The sequence below is a fragment of the Aulonocara stuartgranti genome, assembly GCF_965226115.1.
Source record: "Aulonocara stuartgranti genome assembly, chromosome: 1".
NCBI classification, from domain to species: domain Eukaryota; kingdom Metazoa; phylum Chordata; class Actinopteri; order Cichliformes; family Cichlidae; genus Aulonocara; species Aulonocara stuartgranti.
Window position 1 is genome coordinate 3,232,741 of NC_138939.1, and position 22,999 is coordinate 3,255,739.

General features: G+C 45.1%; 1 protein-coding gene across 6 annotated transcripts in view; it reads left to right on the forward strand.

The window, feature by feature from the left end:
* fhod1 (formin homology 2 domain containing 1) overlaps positions 1-22,999 on the forward strand; it is a 49,847-nt gene that overhangs the window by 13,940 nt on the left and 12,908 nt on the right. Inside the window, exons 4-14 of one of the 6 annotated variants that reach the window (XM_082519177.1) lie at positions 13,372-13,439; positions 15,860-15,965; positions 16,865-16,959; positions 17,035-17,146; positions 17,335-17,429; positions 17,507-17,650; positions 18,112-18,581; positions 19,913-20,020; positions 20,571-20,660; positions 21,435-21,461; positions 21,926-21,976. In XM_082519177.1, the coding sequence (XP_082375303.1) occupies positions 13,372-13,439; positions 15,860-15,965; positions 16,865-16,959; positions 17,035-17,146; positions 17,335-17,429; positions 17,507-17,650; positions 18,112-18,581; positions 19,913-20,020; positions 20,571-20,660; positions 21,435-21,461; positions 21,926-21,976 (1,366 nt within the window). Of the gene's footprint in view, positions 1-13,371; positions 13,440-13,720; positions 13,809-14,232; positions 14,312-15,859; positions 15,966-16,864; positions 16,960-17,034; positions 17,147-17,334; positions 17,430-17,506; positions 17,651-18,111; positions 18,582-19,912; positions 20,021-20,570; positions 20,661-21,434; positions 21,462-21,925; positions 21,977-22,999 lie in introns of those variants that run through there. The other 5 variants (XM_082519181.1, XM_082519182.1, XM_082519178.1 and 2 more) reach the window with 5 other exon arrangements.

A 22,999-nucleotide genomic window follows, 5' to 3' on the forward strand; every position in this document is an offset into this window, starting at 1 on the left:
TACTAACATGGCACCAGCTATAAACTTAGACTGCAAACTTGTCAGTGAGCTGTGCATGTACGGAGTTGGTGATGCAGGAAGTATTTAAATGTTCTGATACTTATTCTGTGCATAAAATTAAACTCTTCATCGCTTTCACGCTGCTGAAATCACAGAAACCATCAGGAACACCTGTGCAGTCATCTCCTTTATTAGGCTGCAGGACAGCAAGTTTAAACTGGATCCATTTAAATATTAAGTTTTAGCCGTCACCAGTGGGAGTGTTTGCCTCGAATTAAAAGGTTTTTTTTATCTGCTCTGTGCAACTCTGTAATCACCAGATTGATGATTTTCTGCAGTATGAACCTCTCGTCTTATTTGCAGCAGTGTTACATTTTTATTTTTATGTTCTTTATAGACTTTTTCTATGCCAGTGCTTTCTATCTAACATTCACACATTTGTAGTAACTCTGGGTTAGTATCTTGTCCAAGGATATTTGGCACGCAGACTGGATCAAATCAACCCACCAACCTTCTGATTAGCAGATGACCTGCTCCACCTCCTGGGCTACAGCCACCCAGGATGCAGGGATTAGCAGAGAAAGATGATAACCACTATCATCGCACCGTTATCTCAAATATGATTTTAGGTTTTGTCGAGCCAGCTAACACAAGGAGAGCCTGGCTGTGTTGAACATCAGTCTACCCCTCTGATTTATTTAAATGTTTTCACATAAACCAGTTTACATCTGAGCTCACTGGGAAAGCACGAGGTGAAGCGAATCAGTTATCAGTCACGGCAGTATTAGCACTTTCTGTACATCCTGTGCTTTGATTTACCTTTTCATGCCATCTCTAAAAGCTTCCCTTTGCTCTCGTTTCCTCTACTCACTGCGTGTCTGGTTATATTCCTTCTGTGACCTCTGACCTCTGTCAGGGGTGTTGTTGTACCAGTTTTAAACCTCCACAGTCACGTGGAGCAGACCTAAGCATGAGACCTGTAATATGAAGCCTGCTGTTCCTGTTGGTGGTCAGCATGATCAAACCTGTTTGTTTTATTTTCCTCAAAGCTATCAGATATTATAAGTTTTAAACTTTAAGGTTTCTCATCTGTCAGCACCGTGATGGAAGTGACACACCTACTCGCAGACTTAAAGACGACCTGGCGCGGACTATCAGGATGTGGTGGGGGGGCAAGCACAGAGTAAAGGAAGGCACATTTTGAGGCATTAGCTTGGCATAAGTTTAAAGAAACTGTTGTGCCTTCCTCTAATTAATCGCTGCCAGCGCACCATCCGGTGCACACACTGATGGATCCAAATCAAACACAGCCACCGGGCTGCAGCAGGTGCATGCTGGGTGTGGCTGCGTGCTGAACGGCTCATAGACCGGCTCATGACTGGTAATCATCAGAAATCCCCGAGGAGCTCAGCGAGGGGCAGAGCCTGCAAATATTTAACTTTTTATTGTTTGTAAACAAAGAGGCTGAGTGATCTATTTATACTCTATTGTTTGTTGTTGTTTATAAACGGAGAGCGCGGTTTAAAGTGCTTCAGCCTGCTGCTGATCGTTTAAAGACCGGCTCTCTGGGTTCTGCAGGTTAATGAGTCTCATCTCTGGACACCAGCTGGCTTTTTCTTCTTAGTCATGTTGTTTAATTGTGAGTCAAACAGGAAGTCATTTATGTAACGCTATTAGAGGGCCCTACTAGAATAGCTCTGCATGAGTCGCAGATCATAATCCTCCTTAATCATCTTACATTGGGCCTTGCTCTGAGTTCATCCTTTGTCTGAAATGAGCCAGTTTAGCCCCGCCCACTTTAAATTAACTTTCTGATTGGCTCTCACTTTCTGGTTTTCAAGTGGAAAAAAGAAACATGAACATTAAATGAGGGCATATAAGGACATGTATAAGAGATCTGCACCACCTGCTTTTATTGGTGGTCACTTTGTTGTATTTGCTGTCTGTCTGTCAGGAACACATTTGGGGACCCGTTGTCCCGGTTTCCAGCTTTATATTTTTAGTCGCTGACTAGTATATAGTAGCTTTGCATACTTTGCTACTCATAAATAAAATAAAATAAAACTTTATTTTATACTGAACCTATCAGTTCATTCTGTCTGAAATAAGCAGTTTTGGCTCCACTGTCTTTAAGAGAACTTCCTGAGGACGATATTACGGACGTCAATATTTCAATATGAGAATGACGTATATGCAAAGAAGTAAATGCATATTAGGCGGGGGTTGTCCATGTTAAAATGAGGACAGTGTCTGTTTATACACCAGAGCAGTTTGTGTAAAATAAATCTGTGGGTATCGTCAAAGAGTTGGGCGCTCGTCTTGTAATCGGAAGGTTGCCGGTTCGATCCCCGGCTCGGTCGTTGTGTCCTTTGGCAAGACACTTCACCTGTTGCCTACTGGTGATGGTCAGAGGGGCCGATGGTGCAATATGGCAGCCTCGCTTCTGTCAGTCTGCCCCAGGGCAGGAGGCAGCTACAACTGTAGCTGCCTCCACCAGTGTGTGAATGTGAGAGTGAATGAATAGTGGTGTTGTAAAGTGCTTTGAGGGCCCCGAAAAGCGCTATATCAATGCAATTTATTATTATTATTATTATTATTATTATTTATTTCTACAGTTCGATCCTGATGTGGTGTAAATGGAAATTTAGTTGCGTGTTTGCGTTCACGTCGCGGTCTAAAAGCCTCCCTGTGGTTGTTACTTAAAACCTTTCCAGAGTGGTGTACACCAGTGAATACAGACAACGTGAAGCAGCTCAAACTGAGCGGATTCACCTCATCTGCACTCTTGCTCTGCGTGTGGCTGATTATTTATTGTTGCTGACTGTGTCTTGGCTTTGGGCACGATGGTTGTTTAAAATGGTCTTCCGAGCCTCTCGGCGGTTCACTGAACACTTCTGTGTTTGTAGCTGTTTTCATCCCAGCAGACCAAAGCTCCACTCTGGTTTTGGGGTTTTTATTTTTAGCCCTTTTCTGCCCTTATCTGCGCCTGTGGTGTTGCTGCTCGCAGCAGCTGGACACGCCAGCGTCAGAAAGGACGGAGCCGGAGGTAGAAAGCCTTCGCTTTCATTTTCTTTAAGAGTTTTGAAACAATGCTGGAAAGTTCTGCAGGCAGAGTGAGAAACGGGAGAGACTGTGTTCCAGTCAAATGACCCAGAGGACATCCTGAGACAATCGCACTCATAAACTACACATAACTGTGTTTAGTGGCACTGTGTTTTGCCATAAACTCATCATTAAAATGCATTCTTCAAAAAGCTTCCACCTGTAGATGGAGTAGTTCTGTTCAGAAGACCAGTGCGTCTCTCTGTCGTCTTTGTTTTGCATTATTCTGACTCCAAATTTGTCATTTTCATTTCCTTTAAGGCGTTTTTGAAACAATCAGGTTCTGCAGGCCGAGTGTGAAACGATCTCAGAGGATCCAGTGGCTGTTAAATGACACAGAGGAGCCCTGAGATTCATCAACTACACTTAGCTTTTTCCGTTTGTGTCTCTTTAATTGTTATGCATCTCTTTGTTATTGTGTGTCTTTGAATCTCAGGATCCTGTGAACAGCTTCAGACTTGGGTTGTTGGAGGTTTCCATGTGTTTGTTGAGATCAGTGTCCGTTTCTCTGGTAGCTGCTGAGGTCTGACTTCAGTTGGTCAGAATCTCCTCTCCTGGGAAATGCTGAACTTTCCCAGAGTTCCCGCTGTCAGCCACTTATTCCCTTCCTCCTTCCCGTGCTGCCTGGCATGACCCCACCCTTCCTGCTCCGGAGGGGATTTCCCAGAATGTGTACTCCTTGGAACCCTCGCTGTGATTTGTTTGTGATTGTCACTCCAGCGAGGACGGATAGCTCACAGAGCTTACCTTTTGTTTCTCTCTGTAGAACCAGTCTTATTAGACTGAGAATGATCCATTTCTTTATCTGCTTCTTTATGAAGTAAAATAGCACTGCAACACGACTGTTCTGGGATCAGTTTGAAGCCCACAGGAGGAGATTAACACATTACGAGGATGCCACGTCCTTCCACTGGGACCCTCGGAGGGTTCAGACCTGGTTTCAGGGTTTAGGTTAGACACAGATTCAGGTTTAAGTTTGCCAACTACTGTAAAACTTGCAGGTAAAAACATGTATGTGTTTCTTTTTGGTCACCTGTCTCAACCTGAACCTTAAAGTCACATCCTGACAAGACTCTACATGAAGCTCATAGTGCCATTTTTCCAGCAATGCTGTGTGTCTGTCTGTGTGTCCTGTTGGCTCGCGGCGTGATGATGTCATCAATAATGCACTGACTGTGCTTCCTTCCCTGCTTTGTGGCGGCTGCTTGGATGTTGACACACTTACTTGGCGTTCCTGATCATGAGTTCAGATCACATTTTGTTTATTACCAAATCTTCTAAAACTGCTTCTCTGTAAAGTCCAAGATGACGTCTTTGACTTTGTGAGAGGAAAATGAAAAAGCATCAAAGATTCAGAGGGGGAAAAAAATCAGCAGATATGTCACTTAAAAATAAAATGTTTATTTCATAATAATTGTACATTTCAGAGTCTGGGCTGTGTCAGCTCTAAATATACTCTGAGGTTTGCAACCAGCCATTGTTTCCTTCTTGCAAAGAGTCTTTGTCGATGTCAGAAATAGAATAAAGTGCCACTCAGTCCACCCAGTCATCAGAAAAAACAATGGCAAATGAAAAACATCAAATCTTCACATCTGCAAAGCTAAAAACATCCCAGAAGTGAATGTTAGCCTGATATCATCTCAGTTTGCCCATTAAATTCATTAAACTCCCGTCTTTACTTCCTTGTTGGATCTTTTGTCTATACTACCGGTAAGTTAAAAAATTAGGAACGTGTCCCTGTTTCCAAAACCCAAAAATGTTCAGTTACCTGTCACGTGGGACCAAAAAAGCATTAAATCTTATTTTCAAGAAGCTAAACACAATTATTTGACTCCTTCCAGCTGATTGACGAGCTGATTGTCTCTCGGGGAAATCCTTTTCTTCTAGTTTAAGCAAAGTTATTTGAATCGTGTTCAGCGTGAGCTCCACGCCATGCAGTCAGGAGAAAACTACAATCATGGCTTCTCTGAGATCACATGCCTTTGCTTATATTGATACTTTTTATAGTAAATTATGCTTTTGAAGATTTTAGTTAGCTTCTTCCCTTTTGGGCTTGGACTCAATTAGCAACGCTCACACTAACAGGAAATACCACGCTGAGATAATGTAGCTCACTTCCTGTCTCCACAGGACAAACACAGGAATCCTTCCCAGTGTCCCTCTGTTTCAGTCATCGCTATCATGCTCGTTAATCAGCTCAACGAGGGCCCTGCTGTTGCAGTCTGATGGGCTTTATTTATGAGGAACGCTTGAAAAATAAATCTCTAGAAATGTGTTTTTGTCTCCGACAGACGGATGTAAACAAGCTTTATTTACACAGAACAAGAATCGCTCATGCTCTGCTGCATCTGCTCGCTGCTGCCGGAGAAAAACGTCAACACACCGAAAGCACCGTTTGACCTCTTCCCATTGTGTCCCTCTGCCTGTCTGACGTTTCCTTCGACTCAAAGAAGACTCTGATGGTCGTTAGTGAATGCAGTTCTTCAGATCCGTGGTTCCGGCCTGCTGTATCCGCATTCATGCAGATGCACTGATTAACACTTCAGTGGGCCTGATTCACAGGGAGGAAGGTGACATTTACCAGGGAATAAACAGAGAAAATCAAACAAAAGCAGCTGAAGGAAACAAAAACAAGAAACTTCTGTGAAAGGGACCCGACTCACTGCTTCAGCTGGACTGCTGAATGACCGTCAAACCAAATGTGCCATTTTTGAGAAGTTACTAAAGCCGACGTGGTGCACAGCAAATTGGAGCCTCAGCAGGGAATCCAGCATGCTAATGTGAAAGAGCACGGGATGTGAACCGGAGACTGCAACACTGCCTCTGCTCCAAAGTGCCGTAATCACACAAATACATGAAAAGAACTTTTCCAAATGATAGAATATGTTTTGTAAAATTCGGGACTTCAGGACAGACCAGACAGCAAGCCTGTCAGTTACAGCTTGTTCCACAGAGACTTAGTCATTTTACATTATCATTATACCGTGTTCATATTACTACTAGACAGACCCACAGTTACAGTCTGCATTGCACTGATGTCTCTGTGAATCTGCACATCAGGCTGGACTGTAGATTTAAAGCAGTGCTATAAATCAAGCTTCAGATTTGGCCTCATATTAACATGTCTGACTTCTTAAAGACTTCAAGAATATTAAACCTTAAATTTGATTCATAAAGTTGTAAATAATGTTTCCAGTCTGCTGTTTCAGTCTAAACCTCACGATCATATAAAACAATGTGAATAGTTTGTAGCTAAAAACCAACAGACATCCAGTGAGACGGTTCTGTAGTTCTTACATTCAACTCTTAAAATGCTTTTTTTTTTTTTTTTTTTTTTTTTTTGTAAATAAAATCCAACAAAATAAGAGCTGAAATGTGTCTGAGGTTCTCAGTAAGTTTCACATCAGGTCAGACGGATGTAAGCAAACCAGTGGGTCAGCTGATTTTAATTTATTTTTTGTTTTGTTTTTTTTGTATTTCACCTGTTTATTTATTTCCCTGCTGCCAGCGTGAGGGTGAAACAGACTTGAAATGATTTTCTGTTTGTCAGAACGAGTTGGTCTGATCTTGGTGGAAAAGCAACATGAATCCTTTGCCCTTCACGCAGTCTAAGTGTGGGAGTTCAGTCAGGACGGAGGAATTTCAGCAGCTGCGTCTGCGCTGCATCATAGAGCAGTTATAGCTCTCTATAATCCCGGCACGTTCCCTCCTCGGTGCTCGGCCGCGGCAGTGAAACTGTGGCTGTCTGGTGGCCATCTTGGGTCAAAGATGGGTGTCTGAGTGACTCGCGGTCCTCTGAGAGACAGAAGTAACTTTAAGCGTTTTATCTTGAGCTGCTGTCAACAGGTGCTGACGTTCTCAGTGACAACAAATAATCTTGGATAAGCAACGAGGAGCTCACACGTTTTCACCTGATACACAGCATGTCGTGTGCTTCGTTACATCGAAGCGCTGCAACAGTTGCAGATACACACGAAAGCTGAATACAGCAGACTGAACGGTTCTTTAAACTCAGGTCCAAAGCAGGACCGTGTCCACTGCACACATCAGATTAAAAACGGCTTCAAAAGTCTTTGGAGCTAAATGGCATGCAGCATTAAATGGCTCACAAGTCGTAGCTGTTTGTTAGCTCAGCAGGTTTAAAGGGCTGATCTGAGGTCAGTGCAGGAGAACTGTTCCAGTTCGCTCCTTCATCTCTTCATCACGTTAGAAATGTGATGGAAAGCTGTTTATATGTGTGATAAACTACAGGTGCAGGCAGGAAATGTCTCTCTATATAGCGGGACACAACCTCATTTCCTGTGCAGACAGGAAGTAGAAAGATATAATTAGAGGTGGAACCACTTCCTTGTTGCTATAACAGATCAATACTTTTGCTCCATAATAGAAGGAAATATTAAGTACTGATTCTGGATAGTAAACAGAGCAAACGTGAGAGAAAGAAACTGCTGGTTACTCAAACGGGCTCCATGATATTTTGGGATTTTTAGCTGTAACTCAGTCATGAAGTTATTCTAGCAGAGTGCCAAAAATAGAAATGTAGAGAAAATAAGCAGGATTAAATGCATCCCATCAATCATCGCAAGGCATTGATTGTTGGCTTTATTTTGGCGGGGTTGTATTCTTCTGTTAGTATTTGCAGGAAGTATTTGTTGTTTGTTGGGAGCTAAAGCTGACCAGCTTTTTAAATGAACAGATAATTAAAACCTGCAGCCTGCTTTGCTTTTTTTTTCTTTCTTTTTTTCCCATCCTTAAATATCTGACTGTGGATCTACCAGCTGCGTGTCGGGTAGATCCACAGTAACGTTGCTTAAAAGTGTTATTTATTACTGCCAGGAACGGAGATCAGCACATTACAGGTCAAGTGTTTTCTGGGTGGAAGTTGTGTGGCTTAAGTTACTTGGTTGTTGTTGTTGGGGGGGGGGGGGGGGGAATACTAATGCGAAAAATGACCAGGGGCTGTGACTTCCCGTTGATCCTGTTCGTGTCGCCGGGCAGGTTTCAAGGTCACTGACAGGGTAAGCGAGTCTGTAGAGGCTTGCAGGTGTGACTGCACTCAGGTGTGACTGCAGCTTTGTGGGAGAGGCGGTTGGACTGTATTTGACTCAAGTTGCCGGAGTCTTCCACATTTTTCTTACTGCGCGTGTTTGATTTTGGGTTTCCATGTAACTGTGCAGGCAGCCGCCTGATGGTTATCTTCAAATTTCAAATTCAAATTTTATTTGTCACGTACACAGTCATACACAGTACGATATGTAGTGAAATGCTTGGACAACTGCTCGTGACCTAAAAACAAAAAAAGGAAAGGCTATGAATAAGCTCCTCCTCAGTCTCTCTGTGTTGGTCTTCAGGGAGCGGAATCGCTTTCCTGACCTCAACAGAGAGAACAGTCTGTTGTTGGGATGGCTGAGGTCCTTCACCATCTTCCTGGCCTTGGTCCAGCACCGCCTGCTGTAGATTGAGTGCAGGTCAGGGAGCTCGGAGCGGATGGTGCGCTCAGCTGACCGCACAACCCTCTGTAGAGCTCGTCTGTCCTGCATGGTGCTGTTCCCGAACCAGGTTAAGATGTTTCCCGCCAGGATGCTAATGTTAATGGTCTGCAGCGGTGAAGTGCAGTGCTTCCAGAGGGCGGACAGCCCAGTCTGACCCGGGTCAGAATATTACCTGAGTCTTAATGTGAGCTACAGAACTGCAGCTCGCTGTGTCAGTAAACAAGCCTGGCTTTCTCTGCTGACTCTCTGAGTTCAGGATTCATGCTCTTAGTACGCCTCCAGCCTGCTGCTCCCCACTCTGCCTCTTCAGCATTAGGCTAACATATTGTTGGTGGGATCAAGTACAGGAGCATGTTGGGCCTGAGCTGTGACACAGGGCGGCGTCTGATTTTCATGGTCTTCCTCAGCCAGTCATTAAAAATATGACACATCTTCTAATATTTGTAGTACATAATTAAAAGTATTGAACGCACACATAGGTGAGAGCACAGCCTGGATCACGTGACCCTGAATCCTCCCTTACTTATGCTGCAATATGTGTAGGCTGCTGGCGGCTTCCCATGATGCACTGTTTCTTTTTCACTCTATGAGCTTACACACCACTCTACATGTAATCATCAGTTATTATTCATCTCTGCCTCTGTTCCACAGCATGTCTTCCTTCTCTCACCCCAACCAGTCACTTCAGATGGCCCCGCCCCTCCCTGAGCCTGGTTCTGCTGGAGGTTTCTTCCTGTTAAAAGGGAGTTTTTCATTCCCACTGTCACCAGAGTCTTTGCTCATAGGGGGTTATTTGATTGTTGGGTTATTCTTTGTATTATTGATGGGCAGGGGTGTCCAACTCCAGTCTTCGAGAGCTAGACCAGTATTGGTTCCCTCAGCAAACTGGAGCTAGAGTGGCTCCTGTGACTCTGTGGTGAAGCGAACACTCACCCCTCTGACGTCATCTTTTTTATTTTTGGCTCTGTGGTGAAACACTGGAGCGGTTGTGAAATATTTTAGGACTTGTTTCCATTCAGCTCCATCTTTGTCATCCCAGATGTGCAGACTGACTCTGGGCTGATTGGAGCCTTTGTTTTAAGCCTCAGAGCTGCAGGAGGCCGTCGGGGCGGACGTTGGTAAAGCTCCTCAGATTGAGCTTTATTTGTGTTCGTGTCCGCTGACAGGAACTCAGCAGCGGCCCCCTCCCCCCGCCTGCCTGTGTCTGCACCTCTGTAATCTCCCTCACTCTGTTTGTCTGAAATATCACCAACTATTCATCTGTCAGCTGTAATTTAGTTTGAAATGATAAGTCGCCTCTGCCCACTGAGGAGTTTCAGTTGAGCCTCTGAAAGACGAACACACCAGCTGCAGCTTTAATGTGAGACACAGGAGCAAAGTTTGGGGAAGAACAAATCATCCCACTGCAAACCATCAGAGATCGGTGACCGAGTAACAGAGGGACTTCTACAGGAGGTGTTACTTGTCCTGGCTCTGATTCTCCTATCATCGTGCACGTTGGTTACCAACCAGCAGCTCCTAAAGAAATCAGGGTCACAGTATGCTGTAACCAGCTGACCAATCAGAACAGCTGGAGCTTTTCATGTGTCGCCTTAAAGAGACAGGAGCTAAGATAAGAGATGCCCCCTGAGCGTGACCATTCAGGTTTATCTTCTATATCTGTACGCATCCGCAACAGAAAATAGGCCCGAATTACAGTCATGTCCAAGATTTTGTGGCCATTTTTGCCTTTTGGACACCTGCATAGTGGATTTTTTTATTTATTTATTTATTTATTTTTTTAAATCAATTAAGATGTGACTGAAAGCAGATTTTCACCTTTAAATTAAGCAGTTTAGTCGAAGTAGTGCTGGTAGCTGGTAGAAGCTTTCAAAGCTTCATAATATTTCTGGTGGAAACCCCACTGTCAACTCTGTCACCATCTTAAAACCAGGACTCGCAACAAACACACAACATCCTCTGTCTTGTTGTTGTGATTGTTGCCATGCCAACTGCAGGCTGGCTATTACATCGTACAAACTCAGTGCAGATGCAAACCGATGAAAGTGGCCGTTGCAGGTGTGTGTCCTCACTTTCCCTGCAGGTGTCGGGAATCGCTCCTGCGACGCTTTCTTCTGATCGTGCTGACGAGCAGCTTTTCTGGATGGCTCTGTCAGATTTAGAAATGTCACGCCGTCCGCTGAAATATTTCTCCAGCCGTTTAACATCAGGCTGCAAAGCTGTTCGTCACAAGTTTCTATTAAGCCCCTGTTATTTCTGCAGGGCTGGCGTCACTGTAGCGCCGAGGGCGATGGAGGAAATGTGTCTCTCCACGCTCGTCCACCTGACATCCGTCTCCGTCTGAAGAGAACTCTGTGCACGATTGTGTTTTGATAACATGCAAACATCCCTCATCATTAAAGAGGCTCTTAACTGTCTGACGTGTAAACACTGAACTTCCTTGTTTTGGTTAGATGTCATAGCTGCCAGCCAATCACACTTGTATAAAATCGATCAGTCAGTATTTGTGTACGAGCGGCTGCTGGTGATCGCGGGCCATTCAGGAGTGATTTATGTTTATGTGGCTGTAGCGACGTACACCTCCCGTGACTTCCTCCCTCTGCGATAGGCCCTGGTTACTGCGTGCTTCTATTTATTTCTGTTTCATATCCCTCTTTTTTTTTTTTTTCCTTGCTTTGATTTGTGTTCCAGAGTCAGTTTCTCATGAACTCTTATAATCAGTTCTGTTTCTCTACTTTCACTCAAACTGTCTCCAGTTTATTTAGCTTCAGCATCAGATTGAGATTATTTCCCAGAGCTCTTGAGGAATAGAGGAGACGTCTCTGAGCACGATGCTGATACGTTTCTAATGTCCCAGACAGTGTTGACCTTTAAGGTCAGTACTCTGAGTGGACACACAAATCGCATTGCAACCAAAAGTGTCTGACTGGTATATAACAGATGCACGCAGCTCTCAGGTGCATGCGAGACCGAAGCACAAACTTCTTAGACGAGCTGTAACAGAAAGCAGAGTTATTGTCAGATAATTGTTCCTAAAACATGGTGTGGAGGCCCGGTTCAGAGGTGTAGCAGTTACAGCTCCCTGTATCATCACGGCGGCACAATCAAAGCAGCCAAGCCCTTAAATTTAAGATTTGACCAAAACCGGTGTTTTTAAAAAGGTCCTGTTGTGATTAAAGTGGAAACTATGCATTTATTTTGTACCAGGCTATAAATATGCCTTTTAATGCTGAAGTTGGATTTTTTTGGGAGTCTGTGGGGATTGACTCATTTTTGGTGCCAGTCTCAAGAGGCCTGAGCCTGAAGGCTCACACGTGGTTACGAGGCCGCCTGCAGGACAGGGGGCAGTGTTTCCACAACCTGCAGTGGTCCAGTCAGACTCTGGAAACCAGTAAAACCTGAACATATTAATTATGGTTCTGCTGTAAGAAAAAAGCTAAGGCTCCATCTAATGGGAGATTAAAAAAATAAATAAAAAGTAGAAAGGAAGTCCTCTCCCGGCTCCCCAAAACAAGGTCAGAACACAGATTTATGGGGTCATTGGTGTCACCAAAGAGGACACGGGATTGGTTCAGCTTGTTTGTAATTAGGATTATGAAGCGATTTGCATGAAATTTTCTGAGAAGTCTGTCTTGGTTACATTGTAGCTGATTCAGAGCCAGATATTGACTTTGATCTTTAATTTTTGTGTTACAGTTTCATAAATTCACAGAAGAAGGTAACGAAAAATTGTGAGACATCAGTTTGATGCTTTTTGACGCCATTTGCATCTGTCGTGGAGGAAAATTTGAGCCTTGGTGGAGCTTTGCATACAGGTGGATGACAGTGTCGCTGACCGACCATGACCATGAAACTGAGCAGAGACTAGTGCAAGCTCACTCCTATAGACTGAGTGCTGTTTACAACTGAAACAGCAGTTACTGGCCAACACGGGCAGAATGTCAAGTTTCACACAGAAATTCCAAAGTGTGCTTAAAGGCAGAGCATGCAACTGAAACTGCAGGGGCTCACTCATTCATTCTGGTTGTAAGATGCTTGTGGTTGGTGCACTGAGCAGTGGAAATGGAGTCAGAAAACGCACATTTTAATTGAGCTTTTTAATGAGTGTGGTCTCCTCTGCTGTAGCTTCTTTGCACCACCTGCTGTTTGTTTGATGAACTGCAGGTTTGTTTGTTTTCTGATTGCTCGTGTTTGTGTTGTCGTGGACCTGAGAGTCCTGATCTGACCTGACTCAAATTTCAGAAACCTGCACCACTCCTCCTGGATTAAAGAGATCTGTACGTGCACATCACCTGCACAGGTGTAGTCTGTGTTTAAGAGCAGTAAAGACGCTTAATGTTCATCTAAGTGGAAATCAGTCATTCCTGCTCAGCTCTCTGCAGAGATTCACTGTGTTTAAATGAAAGTAAAAGGAGTGTTTGAGGATTTTGTGCAATTGATGATATTTGAACGATATTTTGGTTTAGATTCACTTAAACTGTTGTGTCATCAGAAATGAGCCTTTTCTTCTGAACGGCTACATTTCAAACATACCATTGATACTGAGAAAATCAGAGGCTGTGGTAGGGCGTAAAAAAACTGGAAATTGTTGTTTTTAGCCCCCCCCCCCCCCCATCTCCATCCTCTGTTTAAGGGAAGCTTTGTAGGTTAAGTTAGGTTAAGTACTAAGTGCTGTGCTTAAAACTTGAAGTCAGGCTTGTGGTACTTCCACAGTATTGACGTTTTTATGTCACCACTGGTTATGAAGTGACTTCCTGCATCTGTCCTTGTGTTTCAGAGAAACTTTACAACTCCCAGGGTCCAGAACTCCGGCGGTCCCTCTTCTCTCTCAAACAGCTCTTCCAGGTAACACGCTCACCTGTCAGAACTTTACTTCTCGTTTAAGCACAGCTCAGCTTACACTCACGTGAAATGATTTTACCGTGTTTTCCGCACTATAAGGCGCACTTAAAATCCTTTCATTTTCTCAAAAATCGACAGTGCGCCTTATGTATGAATTCTGGTTGTGCTCACTGACCTAGAACCGATTTTATGTGCTACACGGTGCTTAACAATCTGTCAAAAAAATTTTGGTAAGTCTTTGGTAAGCTACGAAGCTGCACTGCTTGATGGATTGTCAGAGCACTACAGCTACCATAGTCAGGAGTCTCCCAGAGTAATCTGGGTCCTAAACTCCGTCCTTTCAAGTCCAAAACACTGCAGCATCACTGAAAGGTAAAACCTGTGCAATTTCTTTTGTCTTTAATAAAATGATCAGCGTTCTGCTCTACCAGGTGTAACAATTAAGTTTAACATCCAGGCATCCATGAAAACAGAATTTATTCAATTTAACGGAGTTAGATGTTAGCAGGAAGTTAGCTCGCTAGTTACCTAAGCATGATATAGCATGTTCTGACTGAGAGATTTCTGAAAAAATTCAAACGTACAGCTCTGTTATCACTTCCAACATAAATGAAGACAGAAAACTAAACAGCAGTGACGTTTGTAGGGTTACTGAAGTTGGGCTAGCTGGTATATAATGATGTGCTAGCAACACAGCTATGTTAGCATAACATAAACGCAGTGAAGCTGGAGGACGAACTAACCTTTTCCACTGGATAAAAGTGAACTCGAGGGTTCCCGATGGTTAGAGACAAATGCAATCGCATGGCAGGATGCTTTAAACGGACCAGACTTCAGTCAGGAGAACAACTGAGATAATCCATCCACAATACGAGGTTAGTCATTCATATACTGCAACAACATGGGAACAGAGCAGCTGCCAGAGAATTCAACATTAATGAATCAATGGTACAGAAGTGGAGGAAGCAAAAAGAACAAGTTGAGTAAAGTTGACTGACTGTTTTGTTTCGCTTAATGTGCCTTATAGTCCAAAAAATACTGTACTTCTTTTCAGCTGAGGTCTTGATTGCATTCGTCTAGTACAGCGGTCCCCAACCCCCGGGCCTCGGCCCGGTACTGGTCCATGAGTCTTTGGTACCGGGCCGCGAGAGTTGAGGCTCAGGTCTGAAATGTATGGTTTTTATCGGTTTTCAGCGTTATTTTTGTCATCGTTTTTATCGTTAACTCGGTTTTCCTGGGTCTTTTTACGTGTGTTATAAATAAATCTTATTTTTTTCGGTACCGGTACTAGTTTTATTTTGTTGTATTTATCCGTGACACCTTAAAGGCCGGTCCATGAAAATATTGTCGGGCATAAACCGGTCCGTGGCACAAAAAAGGTTGGAGACTAGTCTAGTAGTCTGAGCCAGAGCCTGGGAGACGCCTGCACCTGTTGTTTGCTCTGTGGCTGTAGTTTTAGTTTCTCTGGTTGCTACGTAGATTTTTTTTTAGGTTTATTCTGATTAACATTAGAAAAAAGAATCTCCTCTAAAAGTGGAAATAATTAATGGCAGCCACCTGATGTAGTGTCTTTGGCTAACGATGATGTAAAAACGTCTTAAATGCAAACCAGCTGTTTAAAGCTTCAAACAAAAATTCGAACAACCCTCTCGGATCTGTTTATCCTGCATGATTAAAGGAAATGGGTCACACAGGTCACACTGCTGCTGGTTCCTGTAATATCTGGTAATTATGAGACAGTCTTCAGATTTCTTCAGTGGCCGTTGGCATGAATGTTGTAACTGCAGCTGACTCTGACACAAAGTCAGACTCACAAGAACGCACACGTTAGGAAAACAAGTGACTGCAGGAGCCGAGTTTGGTGTTCCTGATCAAAGTTCATCAGCGAGTGGCTTCTTACTGCTCGAGGCCACTTCGAGGCATAACAATACACTTCAACACCACGTTCCCACACTTGCCTTCCCCACGCTGCAGCACTGGCATTTCAAAGGCAAAATATGAGGAAATATTTGATTATTATATGAGTTTGATTATATGAGAAACTGGCTTCACCCTGAGAAGCAGCTGCAGGGACATCCTGTTTCTATATTAATCCATCAGCAAAGATAATATAAACACATACAGCACAAAAGTCACATGAGCCATATCTGTGAAACGACAGACTCTGAAGGTCAGCACATAAACTGGCCTGAAGTTCTTGAGATTAACTGTTGACATATTAATGTGTTGCTTCATGCTTCTGTCTGTGCGAGCTGTTGTTACCTGTGAGGAGCTGCTGCCTTGCAGGCTAACCTCAGGGAACAAAGGTCTGACTTCACTTCAGTATTAAAAACAAGCTGCAGTGTGACTGCCTCTGCAGCAGGAGCTCTGTCTCTGTAACACCGGCTGGAACGGTCTCCTAAACGAGTCTTTTCTGTCTGTAGGATGATAAAGACCTGGTTCCAGAGTTCGTGGCCTCTGACGGGCTGACGTGTTTCATTAAAGTCGGGGCGGAGGCCGACCACAACTACCAGAACTACATCCTGAGAGGTGAGACTCCACCGACTCTGACTGAGGATTAAAGGGAGGCTGTGAAACCTTTGAATGTTTGCGTGTGCGCAGAGATGCTCAGAGCACAGAGGTCAATCACATAAGGCGAAAAAGCATTTGTAAATCCCAAAAACGCTCCTCTAACTTCATCGTGCCTGAGCTGTCACACGGCTGAACACAGATCTGTGAGAAGCCTGTCTGAAGCAGATATTCACTCAGTGAACGTGCCTGATGTGAAGGTTTGTGTTTAACTGTAGGACTATTTAGTTAACGCAGCTCATAATCCTGCAGGTAATCCACCTGCTCGGGCGTTTAGATCTACAGTGACACACGAACATTAACACCAGCTTCAGTTTAACAGGAAAATTGATTTAGTTTAATTTAATATCAGAAGGTTATAGTAGACGAACTCGAATATTGGTTCAGTTGATGCAAAGTTTAGATGTGTGTTGTGTTTTTTAATGGTGAGATTTGCTGTAAAGCTTACTGAGGTTACTTTGAATTACAGCATTTTGGATCAGCTGGAAGCTTTTAGTATAACTGGAAAAGGAAAAACAAGCCCAGAAGCACAAATGTGTAAATTATTGTGTCAGCTGCAGCACTTTCTGCCCGGCAGGCACAATTTCACCCAAATGACAGGAACGCAAACAGTGGCAGCAGTGAAACTTGGCGCTTTCGCTAGGAACGTGCCGACGGCGCCAGCGCAGAAGCGCAGACCTGGGGCCGCGTGCTCAGATCGGCGCATGCTCTCGTGTTCGGTCAGAATGCAAATGGAGCTTCGGCTTCACAAGTCCAGCAAACCCACAGAAAGCTGAGTCAGCGCTACAGATTATAGTCTGCAGCTGCTGGAGCCTCCTGTGGAAACGCCAGCGCTCATCCATCTGTCTGTGTGTCCTCAGCTCTCAGTCAGATCATGCTGTTTGTGGACGGCATGAACGGAGTGATCAACCACAACGAGACGGTGCAGTGGCTGTACACGCTGACGGGAAGTTCGGTGAGTCCTCGGACCTCAGAGCAGTGGTGCGATGCCACCTGCTGGTCAAACACTCAACACGTTTTTCTGTTTTAGTCTCGCCTGGTGGTGAAAACTGCCCTGAAGCTGCTCATCGTCTTCGTGGAGTACTCGGAGTCCAACAGTCCTCTGCTCATCAGAGCCGTCAACACCGTGGCTGGACAGAGAGGTGCGCACAAAAACGCAGATGATGGTTTTATGTAAGATCACATATAACGTGTCTGTAATGTTTACTCTCATTAGCTGCTCCATGTGACCTATCACCTCTTCCTAGACGGATGCCCTGAATGTGACGTGGGTAGCTTCACCAGGTGCTCAGCCGTATGATGATCACGTGTTTTTGTGTGTGTCTGGCAGCTGCGAAGCCATGGAGTTATATGATGGAGGTCCTGGAGGAGAGGAACGGCGCCGACACGGAGCTGCTCGTGTTTGCCATGACACTCATCAACAAGGTAAGCAAAATTTCCAAATGTAAGCGAGAAGGTCAGAAGTTGGGAAGTACAAACTCACTCCTCCGTGTGCTTCTCAGACTCTGGTGGCGCTCCCGGACCAGGACTCGTTCTACGATGTGACGGACAAGCTGGAGCTGCTGGGGATGGAGGCCGTCATCCGCAAACACATGAACAACAAGGGGACGGAGCCAGACCTGCGGACGCAGTTCACCATATACGAGGTAACGACGAGAAACGGGGATTTAAATACATTTCCATTTTTGAGGAACACGTGCTGCCTCCAAACAGACGTCTTTTTCAGTGAAAGTCTCTCGGTGAAAGCGCCCTGCCAGCAGGTCCTGAGTGCTACAGCTGCCCTGCTGTAGTTCAACCTTTAAAAACATTTACTGTTATCAATAAAAAATCGTGGCTCCATCTCGGCTTTATTTGCATTTTGCACAACATCCCAACATTGAGTGCTGATACGGCGAGATTTAGGATGTGTGTGCACAGTGATGCCGCTTCAGTGTGTAACGAGCAGCAATCGCAGGATTTATGGCGCTAATATGAGAAGCATTGGATTTATGAGCCGCACATCTGTAACCAGCACATCATCATTCAGTCATGTGACTTCTGTTACCCCTTATATGAGGGATCTTAGAGCATGCTCAGTCTTTCTGTGTGTGTGTGTGCGTGTGTGCAGAATACTCTGAAGTACGAAGACGGTGAGGTGGATGACTCCTCCCCCCTCCTACGTAAAGAGAGACGAAAGTTGGCGACCGGCGAGCAGGACGGATCGAGGGGCCGCCGCCACTTGTCCAGTCAGAATCTTCTCAACGCCCGCACCTCGCCCACGTCCTCATCTCCCTCCACCACCCCAACCACTCCTACCCTCTTCTTGTCATCTTCTGTCAACTCCTCAGTGTCACCAGCCACCTCCCCCGCTGCGTCTCCCACAGTCTCCCCCGCTGCGTCTCCCACCGTCTCCCCGGTCATCTCCTCCCCGAGCCCCACGGCAGGTCTCGGCAGCAGGGCCTCGTCCCCGCTGGCCTCCGAGCACAGCAGCTCCTCCTCCAGTCCGTCCGGATCCCGGACAGAATCTCCGCTGCCGCCCCACATGTCCCCCAACGGCACCGTGGACACGGAGCAGGGAACAAAAACGCCGCCAAGCCCGTGAGTTCACTCTGCTCGTGACCTTTACCTCCTGATTCTGATCATTAATAATCAATTAGACTAATCAATGAGAGCTAGTATAACATTCAACAGCTCCAGACGTTTCGCTAAACGGAGCCCAAGTAGAAACCTGAAATCGAGGCAGTAGCGAAGGTTCAGATGTGCAAGCGTGCTTTTCTGCAGGTTTGTGGGAGGAAACGACCTGAAGTCCTTCCTGCAATCGTGACTCTCCTGCAGGTCAAACGCCGTGTCGGCTGTTAATCGGAGGCAGCGGTCAGACTGCGTCTCCCTCGGGTGTTGTGGTCTGCGCCGTCGCCTTCTCCCGCTGCTCAGTTTACCAAGTTTAGCCCGACAGACGGAGCGAGGAGGGGGGGAGACGGGGGGCGTGTTTTGTTTGGAAGCAGCTTTTCTGTGAGTTCAATCAGCAGGAATGTTTGTCCTCAGCGGGTAAACCTTTCTGCTCGTGTTTGGCCTCTGCAGAAACGGGCGTTTAAAGGGACGCCGGCAGGTTGAATGTTAGTCGTGTTTTAGTCATTGCAGAGCCAGAGGGGAAACTGGTTTCAGTCATTCTGGGTTCACAACCAAGACTTGTTCGAGTTCGTGAAACCGTCATGATCTATATTATAATCTAAACACCAATCAGCCATAACAACAGAAACACTGAAAACAGCTGACGTGAGGAGCAGCGATCCTGTCACTGCAGAGGAATGTTTTGCTGGGAAACGTTGCATCCTGTTCTTCATGTGGTCCTTATTTGAACATGTACCACCGCCTGGAGAAACTGCAGGCCTCGAGGGCCGGTGTCCTGCAGGTTTTAGATGTGTCCTTGATCCAACACAGCTGATTTAAATGTCTAAATGACTTCCTCAACATGTCTTGAAGTTCTCCAGAGGCCTAATCATGTGATTGAGGTGTGCTGACCCAGGGTGAGATCTAAAACCTGCAGGACACCGGCCCTCGAGGCCTGGAGATCCCCACCGCTGGCCTAAACATTCTAAGTTTTCTTGTTTTAGTTAAGTGACTGGTTTGATTTTAAAAACGGGTGTAAATATTTTTAAAGGTGATTATTGTCATGATGGCAGAATAATCAGGAGGATTTTCCAGTTGTGGTGATTTTCAACAAATCACACCACCGTGGACGCCTTCTCTCACCTCTGGTTATGTTTTTTCTTCCTCTTATCTCGGGCTCTTTTTCTGTTTGGGGTTTTTTGTTTTTTTTTTTTCCCCCCTCATCTGGGTGTCTTGGTGTCGGTTCTGTCTCTGATTTAACCACTGATTCCCTCCCCTCTCTCTCTCTCCCTCGCTGTGCTGTCCTGCATCTTGACCACTAGGAGTCGCTCTTTCCTCAGCCACCACATGTCGTCTCTGGGTCTAAGCAGGAAGTCCAGGTTCTTCTCCAAAACCAGCTCCATCTCTGAGGAGCATCGGGCCGACTGCAGGTCTGTAGCACTGAGACCGACCTCAAACCTGCAACCAGGACTCCTGCCTGTCTGCTGTCGACTAACAAACACTCTGCAGTCATGCTAGTGTTGCCTGCAGCACTCTGTCCGCTGCCATGCCTTCAGTCCCTTTAGGATTCACAATCACTGTCATTATTTATTTTACGTTTTGTTGCAAAATCACAGACCAATAACATGCGTTTCTCACTATCATGTATATTTCTCATACCACACAAGCTTAAGGCAACTATTGTGTAAACTGGTGTAGCTGAACTTTTAGCTTTCAGTCTTACTCACATCCACTCTGCTGTCCACACAGCTCTGTGAAAAACCTGCTGTAACAGGAACTCATTAAGGGTTCATCTAACATCTGGTCACATGTTCCTCACTGACCAGCCAGACGCTGACAGTAGCACTGATTTTCTTGATGGTCGCTGCAGACGTGGAGCCACACACACACACACACACACAGCAGTGGTGGAATGAACTGGCAGAGAGCAATGTTTTTAAAGCAGTCTCACTCTCTTCTGTGTGTGTGTGTGTGTTACAGTCCATCCTCGCCAGATCTCTCTCTGCGCGAGAATTCCCAGTCGAATCTGCAGCAGCTCGACAACAAGACGGAGCCCAAAACTAAAGCGAAGTAAGTGAATCAGTTGATTTTTGGGGGGGGCGCTCTGTTTTTTTCTGTTTGTTTGTTTAACGGACGGTTAAACCACGCGTCTCTGGCATCGCTGTGCAGGGTCATCACTGCAGGAGGGATCAGGTTTAGCCTTTTAAATGGTCCAGCGTTGTTCTGGAACTTTGTGGGTTATTTTAATCTGTGACCTTCATTATTTTTCTTTTATAAAAACTTGATTATATTCTGTGTTTAAATTCCTGGCTGATGTTTTCCCGTTCAATCCCGTGTATAGAGCATCCAGATAATTTTATGGAAAATGTAATTATTATTTTGAGATGGATTATGTCAGTTTTCCTGGATAATTTCCTGACGTTGTTTTTATTTCTTTCTAAAACGATACTTTTTTAGGACTGTTTCTTTATCTTATCTGTTATCATCTTTATTGCGATCTTTTAAAATCTGACGTTTTTATCTTTTTGGATCATTTTAGTTGAACTTTTTCTTCCATGTTTAAGTTGTTGTTGTCTCGTTACCTTTTCTTTTAGTTTTTTTTTTGTCAAAGATGATTTTTGGCTCTGATTTTCAGTTTGATAAAAACTGTGACGATGCAGTAAGAAGGGCTGCAGACGGTAAAAAGTTCAGCCGCAGCGTCTTCGCTCTCGCCGTTATTACTCTTTACTCTCGGCGCACTTCCTCTTTCAGTTATAACATTATAATGTGTTGTCTGTTTGTCTCTCCTCCAAAATTCCTGCTCCTTTTTTTTTTTTTTCCCGTCTCCTTTTATTCCTCTCCCAGCTCTGGGGAGGATGAGGAGCTCCTCTGGTAAGTACACGTCTCCTCCTGCTCCTCCTCATCGTCCTGTGTGTCTGTAGTCGTCAGTCTGGTGTTCAGCTGCATAAAATGAGTCTTTGACTAGTAACACTTTTGTACATCAGGCTGGATTCAGGTGCTTCGATAAGGGAGGGGAACCTTTAACTGACCTCATTCATCTCTCAGTGCTGAACACTTTTCTTTTCAGGCTCTATTTGTTTGGTTTCGGTTTCTGCTTTTTTACGTGATTCTCTGGATTGTCTCATTGTTAGAAGCTGGGCCACAGATACAGAGGTCTGACTTTGAAGGGGCTCCTTTAAGGGTTTTTATGCAGCTGAGCACCTGTCAGCAGGTTTTACGTTAAAGTAGCCGGTTACCAGCATGCAACTGCTGCCTGAACAGGATGATGAAAGCCTGCTGGTGTGCGTGTGCGTGTGTGCGTGTGTCATGCTCAGATGTGTATTGTGTCTCTACAGCCCAATTGACTGTAATGTAAATCAGGACAAGCCGGTGCTGAGGAAGTTTGAGTAAGTACTGGTGCAGCCCCACTGCATGCTGGGAGTTGCAGGGATGGTTGTCGGGCTCTGGTGATTGTGTTTGGGTTGTGTGTGTCATCACTGAAATCAACTTTAGGACTCTTTGTAGTTTGGAGTAAAGGTGAGTCAACGGGAAGTGATTAATTCATGTGATTCAAAGTGACGGTAACTCGTGTGTGTGTGTGTGTGTGTGTGTGTGTGTGTGTGTGTTGGACTGCATCACCTCAGTGGGTTGGGTTGTGTGTTATGACGCTGTCCGAGTGACATTTAAACTCCCTTAATGCAGATTTAAGGCTGCTGCTTTTATGTCATTTTGGGTTTTCAAACGAGGCGACCGGCGTGAAAGAATCGTGCCGATGTCGTTCGGTGTAATGATGCCGTGCACGGTCTCGTCGTGATCTTTCAGCCAACGATGTCAGTCGACACAGAACGGCAGCCCAAAGAGAGAAAGCAGCACTGTAAAAGGAAACGCTCAGAGTAGATGGACATGGATTCCTTCAAAGAAAGCTGAAGCTTGTTTGTAGCAGCGGGATGTAGCATGGAAACATGCGTTGGATGCATTCATGCATTGTCACATGTTACATGCAGTCTGTGTGCATGTCAGGGTCTTTAGCTGCTGCGGGGTCACATTTTGCAGCAGGATGTGCAGCAACGGATCAAAGAAGCTCAAAGTGACGCCGTCTCTAATGTTCTCAGCTCAAGTCTCACACAAATGAGAAGCACAAGCAAAGCCTCCAGTATCTCTGTGCTAAATGTAGATTATCTATTTCCCAGCACACAAACCCTGCTGTAGTTTTCTCTTGGTCCTGGTCCTGGTCTGGATCTGTTGTCCTCCTGTGGTTCAGACCAGAACAATAGAAACTCATAAAGTGAAGCAAAAATGTAGCTGTGTGATTTTTGGGAGGCAGCTGCAGCCACTAAACACAGACGTGAAGCCCAGATCGTCGATCGCAGAGCCGAACCCGGCAGCTCTGCGGTCCCCCGGACCTGGACCCGCTCCATCTCCAAAAGTAC